The following is a 6,651-nucleotide window of genomic DNA, read 5'->3' as shown; positions in this document are numbered from 1 at the left end:
TTTTGACAACTCTTCCGAACAGCAATAAGTAAAAATTATTTTCTTCCAGTCATATTCGACAAAAACTCATTTTCCTTAAAGAAAACGTAAAAGTTCAAGGAAAAAATTAAAATAGTTTTTTTTTTTTTTAAAGTTGTTAAAAAGAATCGTCAAATGAGATGCTAAGTATCATTTTCCTTGTCACTTGACGATTCACGAAAATATAAACGACGTGTTCTTTTTATCTCTTGCTGCATATATCCATCCCATTGCTTACAATATATTGTTTGATTTGCAGCAACCCAAGTGCCTAAAGCAGAAAGGACATCAGCATTCGTGAAACATGCCATAAACAACTACTCGAGTTTTTCACATCGAACACTCGAGGTATTTTCTCAACATCCTTGTTTTAGTACGGCGGTACGCTTTCCAATAAGTGATCTATCCGCTGTGCTAGATTACTTGGCTGCCTTTTCTATGAAATCCTTTATGTCAAAAGCATCACTGCTAACCTTTGTAACGACACCCTGCACAGATAATGCCAGTTACCAGCAATTATACAACCTGACATTCTATTCATAAATTCACTACGATGCATGATATGTGTGCAAGTGCACAGAGAGAGAGAGAGAGAGAGAGAGAGAGAGAGAGAACCTTTTCTGTTATGATACCAGAGATCAGATTAGCAGGGGTGACATCAAAAGCCGGGTTCCAGACAGAGATTCCAGATGCAGCAACTTGTTCCCCAAGTCCTCCACGTGAGTGTGTCAACTCCTTTGGGGATCTTTCCTCTATAACAATCTCTTTTCCAGAGTAAAGGGATAAATCGATCGATGTCAGAGGTGCGGCCACATAAAATGGAATGTGATGATTCATTGCACACAAGGAAAGGCTGTAAGTTCCAATCTTGTTAGCAGTATCACCTGAAATTAGATTAAAAGGCGTCATTTAGATATACTTCCTAGAATCTGACGATAGAAAGGCAGTTGAATGATTAACATGGAAGTACCATTTGCAGCTACACGATCGGCTCCAACAATGACAGCATCCACTCGTCCATCCTTCATCAACGCAGCCGCAGCCGAGTCTGCTATAAGAGTGGCAGGTATGTTATCATGCACCAACTCAAAAGCTGTGAGTCTAGATCCCTGGAGATGGTAAAACGAACAAACTGATGAACTTGGACAGATGCATTACAAGTATATCACAGCCCACTTTATGTAACACAGGCATATTGCCATGTTAAGCTCAGATGCACAAAAAATCCTAACCAATAATTTGGCAAAGCTTTTGTTCAAACGACCTTTAATAATAAACCCCACTTCACTTTCACTGTATTCAGAAAAAAAGTCTCTCTCCTTTGTTGAAATTTAAGCCAGCGCTTCTACTTTCTCAAACGTGAAAAGCAAAACCATTGCTTGTTACTTCAAAACAGATTACCTACTGGTAGACAAACCAGCCAAAGTCTGGTTAGTCTATGAGGTAAGAGTCGTAAATGTTTTTTGCCATAAAATGACTAAGCAATAACTTCATTAGCATTGTTTGCATTACAACATTTTGTGATAGAAAACCTCAGCTGAAATACAGAGGACATTTGCTTTGAGGGGACAACATTCTATGCATTTCAAGCATCCAGCCATAAATGTTTGCATCAATATTGAGTTTTCTTTGGTCAAGACTACAAGATACATAGTCCCTGGTTACTCACCTTGTCACTAAACAATTCACTGAAGGATCCATACGTAAGCATCATTGGAATAAGGAGCTTCCAACGTATTATTAGTCATTAAACTTCGAGATATTTTCAAGAACTGATTCTAACTGTGCAGTTCTTTCAATTGCCAACTGTCTAGCCATGTTTGCGATGGATAGATGAAAAGTTGCAGGACATCTACCTTGTCATATGAAGATTTTGTTACTTTTTGACTTTTGCAATATTGGAATCACCTATGCTATTTTCAAGGTTTCCGGCTTGTATTAGAGTCCTTTCATGGTTGCATATTAAATAGATCATCTTACCAATATTTTTCTGGCAGAATGAGGGTTTTTTTTTTTTTTTGGGGGGGGGGGGGGGGGGGGGGGGGGGGGGGGGGGGGGGGGGGGGGGGGGGGGGGGATTGGCCCTATACTGTGAAACGAAAATCATATATATATATATATATATATATATATCAGTTGAATAATCAATAATGCTCTTTCTAGAGTTTGTGCATTATGGCACATCCTAAAGCTTTCCTTGTAGATTATAGGGTTTTCTCCTGTCAAGATGTGCACTAGCCTTCTATTCCTTATCACCCTATGTCACAAAATGGAAGACCCTGTAGATGCTAATGAAGGCTATAAACAACTACAAACTAAGTATTTCACCTGGTTGAATGGACGGGTTTCAGTGCAATATGCCCTTTCCAACAATCCTTCAGAATGAATAGCACGGATCACACCAAGGGCAGTACCATATCCAGCGGTTGCAAGGCTGACAAAACAAAATGAAACAGTCAGAACAATATTGTGCGGTGATCATAAAAAGGGAAGAGAGAGGTGGAGAGAGAGTTATGTGGTTAACAGGATACAAGAAGAAGAAGAAGAAGATGATGATGATGAATTACCTGCCAGTGTTGCAATGAGTCAAGATAGAAAGCTTCTTAGAGTTCTTCAGCTGATGGTGAAGAAAACTTACCCCATGAGACCCAATTGCTTTATTTGAACCAACATCATCCTTGAGCATAATTTCAGCAGCTTCTATATAGGCCTGTTAAATTAAAAGTTATGAAGATAACAAGGCTTGCATCAACTTCCAATCACACTTTCAGAACTTAAGAAAGAGTGAACAGTCAAAAAGTAGTTTTTTCAGGCTTCATCTACCATGTATCTGGTCAAACCCTAAGATTCTAGGCCAAAGTCACCATCAAATAATTAATCCAACCTGAAAAATGCTGCGTGCTTCTGAAGCAGCAGTAGCAGCCATTGATATAACTTCTTTGAGTTTTGTAGCAGCATCTGAAAGGTTCACTGCAGTTGGGCGGCTGAAGAAACATGAAAGACGATCACATAATCAGACAATATTATGTGGATTAATGGGTATATGAAAAACTAAGGTCACAACTGATACCCAAGATTATCTACCATTACCAAGCTAGGGATCAGATTCACTAGGAAGTACCTTGAGACAAGATATTCCAACTTCTTGTTTAGAAAGAGAGCAGCATCATCAGTCGTTCCATTAAAAGCCTCTAAATTGAATACTTCAACTGCCAGGGATAGGGCAGCTGCAATAGCAATAGCAGGTGCACCACGGACCACCATATCCCTTATTGCAGACCTGAGAATTTAAACAAGATATTGCCCATATTTGAGAATTTAAACAAGACATTGCCATGTAGTTGAAACTTCTGGTTGACTAGCAGTCTGTTAAAAGATCTAACAAATGCAAATGGGTGATATAAAGAGAGGATATTATGAACATGGAAATGGTAGATAGTGTTCTATAAATCAAAATGTTGATGGAAATTCAGAGTGCATAACCACATATACTATAACGCCTTGGATTGAGTAGAGGAGTATGAAAATGAGATCTCACATTGTCTGGGAGGAGTAAGTTCTTGTGGTTAATAATTCCAAGGGACTCTTACTATAACCTTGACTGGTCCTTTTAGAGTAGAAACCCAACTATAAATTAGGTTTTCCTTTAGTCATTACAAATAGTATTAGAGCTAATCCCCCAATGACAGGTGCGGGACTTGAGGCATATCACCTACAATGGAATAACCTAACAAAGAGGTTGGTCATTTAAGGGTAAAGATTGTAATAACCTGGATCGAATATAGAATGATTGTAAATGGAATCTCATATTGCCCATAATGTGAGAATTTATTATGGATAATACTGAAAATTACTTTGTTAATAGAATCATTAAGTGGAACATAAGGCTAACATTGTGCACAGGGAACTAAACTTAGTTCCCTGAAAATTCTTCAAAGGGACTGTCCAGGCTCATCTGTTTTTTTTTTTTTTAAATGTAGGTACTGCTAAAAATTGACATTATAATATAAATTACTAAAAGGTATACCATATCATAAGCTGTTACAAATTAAGACCCCCACTTTACACTTGGCGGTAAAAAAATCATCTAAGACACAACATTCATACTTTCAATATCTTCTGGGAAGGCAAAGTTATTCAGAAAAGAAAATTAGAAAAAGAAGATAAGAAAGAAGTGGCATATCAGAAAAATTCAGAGCTCAAGTGTGGAACAGAAGAAAATGTCCAATGATCAGTTGAGGCAATTTAAATAGAGCTCTAATCGATTACCATCCATCTGTGGCATCCCGAATTTCCAAGTATATGCTTTCCAGAGGAAGCTTTCTCTGTTTAAAAAAAAAAACCACTATTTAGAAAGAACTAATCAACTGCAATTCTCTTGGTCCGAACAAAAACTTTTAAATCCAATCAATTTATATACTTGTCTGAAGCAAGTCATTTCCAAGAGATTTTCATTTCAAAATAAACGGAGAAAGGTAATAGAAAAGGATAGTAAAGACCCAAAATTTGCTAGCTTCGAGTATTCCCTATCTATAAGGTGCTCCATGAAACCTCATATAATTCCGATTTTCACTCCTTCTCATTGTCCAAGAATGCCCATTTGTGTCATTGTCACATTTGTAAACACAATTTCAGGTCAATTCGCAGAAAATCAAATGATGGTGACCTTCGGTTAATATGAACGTTTTCAAGTAGATATCTTTTTCTTTTCATATAATTATTTTTGTCCACGTTTTCCATCTCATGTTCAGAGAGACCATTTCCATTTCAGCCAACAAAAAAGATGATGGGAACCAAGACGAGTATGTTTGCCATTCCACCGAAAATGAACACAGAAACAGAAACGTTTTAAAGAACCAAAAGCACGTTGTGAAATCAATTTCGTCTTTTAAGCATTCTTAATCAGATTGCGCGAGTGAGAGAGAGAGAGAGAGACCTGATCAAGAAGCTGAAGCGAACCACGCTTGTACAAGATAGACTGGAGAGAATTGTCCGCTTCCATAAGAACCGACTCAGACTTCTTACGAAGAAGTTCCCCACACCAAGTAAAGCTAGTTATGCGGCTCTGAAATTCAAACGTCTACGTTTGGATTGTTGCGGATTTCACCACAAGAAGAAGAAGAAGAAGAAGAATCAGCTAAAGAGGAGAGTCTAGGTTTACCTGAACTGAAGGCGATGGAAAAGTTTGCTGAGTTCTTGATTCCTTCTCTTTTGTTCATTCTCTATCACTGTCGTGATTGGACTCCAACGAGTTTCATTGAATCCACACCATTTTCTGTAATATCAACTCTGTCGCGCTTTATTCCTCCCCTTTATATTCATATCGATTACGGAACATGTCGTGATAAAAATGGGAAAAAAATTATTATAAGCGTGAATTACACTTTACCTCTCGTACTTTTACTTAATTTATAATATATTTTTAAAATTAATAATTACATTAAAATAAACCTGTTTACTTTTAAAATTTTTTAATCTCTCATTTTCACCTACCAGCAGCATCAAATATAATAAAAAGTACATTCACGTACTGCTCATATGTATAATATTCACAATAAATATATAATTTTTATTTAATTTATTATCATTAACCATATAAAATATAAAATAATATATTCTATTAATTAATAATAAATTATAAATCATTAAATATATATAAAATATATAATATTATTAATAATTATGCATACTAAATAATAAAATCTAAGTTAATAAGTAATAACTATCAACATCATAAATATAATTATAATAAAATATTTTTTAATAAGTTAGTTACATAATTCATATTAATAATTCAATTAATTTGAATTTAATAATTTAAATAATTTTTTTATTAATTTATATATGGTTAATAAATATCAAATAATTTCATTATGTACATAGATTATTTATACTTGCTTGCAACTTAGGTATCAAATAAATTTATATATGGTTATTCATGCATAATTTATTATTAATTGATAGTATATATTATTTTATATTTTATATAGTCAATGATAATAAATTAAATAAAAATTATATCTTTACAGTGAATATTATGCACATACATGGAGATACTTTCTGTTATATTTGACACTGCTGGTAGACCGAAGGGAGGGAATGGTAAAGTTTGAAACTAAGAGGGTCTACTTTGATATAATTCTTAGTTTCAGAAGCACATTGTAAATTAATTAAAAGTTCGAAAGATAAAATATAATTAATCCTTACTATTACCGTTCCGATTACGAGATTTAAACTTATTTTTTTTTATTTAGATTACGTTTGGATGTTGAGATGAATTGAAATGAGTTAAATTTTTTATGAATAGTAATGAGTTGAGATTGTTGAATGAATTTGGTGGGATCCACTTAAGATGAGTTTAAAATATATTTAAATATTAAGATGAATTTAGATATATTTATAAGAAATTATAGAAAAATGGGTTTCACAATTAATGTTATACTGTTCACCTGACAATAAAAACTTTCCTTTTCTCGTCTGGCGCCGAACACAGCATTGAGAGAGAAAAAGAGTCAATGGGCTACTAGTCAATGGATCTCACAAATTAAAGAGAAGAGAGAGAAATAGAGAGAGTGTTAGTGGGTCTCACAATTAAAGAGAGAGAAAGAAATAGAGAGAGGGCGTGCAAATAAAG

General features: G+C 34.8%; 1 protein-coding gene across 2 annotated transcripts; it reads right to left on the bottom strand.

Moving 5' to 3' along the window:
• Positions 1–201: 201 nt before the first annotated feature.
• Positions 202–5,304, bottom strand: LOC121250445 (methylthioribose-1-phosphate isomerase). Of its 2 annotated transcripts, none has more exons than XM_041149577.1 (10): positions 5,179–5,304; positions 4,954–5,097; positions 4,287–4,342; positions 3,139–3,297; positions 2,902–3,001; positions 2,585–2,727; positions 2,346–2,451; positions 989–1,127; positions 634–902; positions 202–506 (listed from the first exon to the last, which is right to left on the bottom strand). In XM_041149577.1, the coding sequence occupies exons 2-10, from the start codon at positions 5,017–5,019 to the stop codon at positions 438–440; spliced, it is 1,107 nt and encodes a 368-aa protein (XP_041005511.1). In that variant the 5' UTR covers positions 5,020–5,097; positions 5,179–5,304; the 3' UTR covers positions 202–437. The 2 variants fall into 2 exon arrangements, with proteins under 2 accessions (XP_041005511.1, XP_041005510.1); XM_041149576.1 differs by having other exon boundaries at positions 4,954–5,082.
• Positions 5,305–6,651: the final 1,347 nt, after the last annotated feature.

The sequence above is a fragment of the Juglans microcarpa x Juglans regia genome, chromosome 2D, assembly GCF_004785595.1.
Source record: "Juglans microcarpa x Juglans regia isolate MS1-56 chromosome 2D, Jm3101_v1.0, whole genome shotgun sequence".
NCBI lineage: Eukaryota > Viridiplantae > Streptophyta > Magnoliopsida > Fagales > Juglandaceae > Juglans > Juglans microcarpa x Juglans regia.
This window is presented reverse-complemented; position numbering and strand designations above follow the sequence as displayed.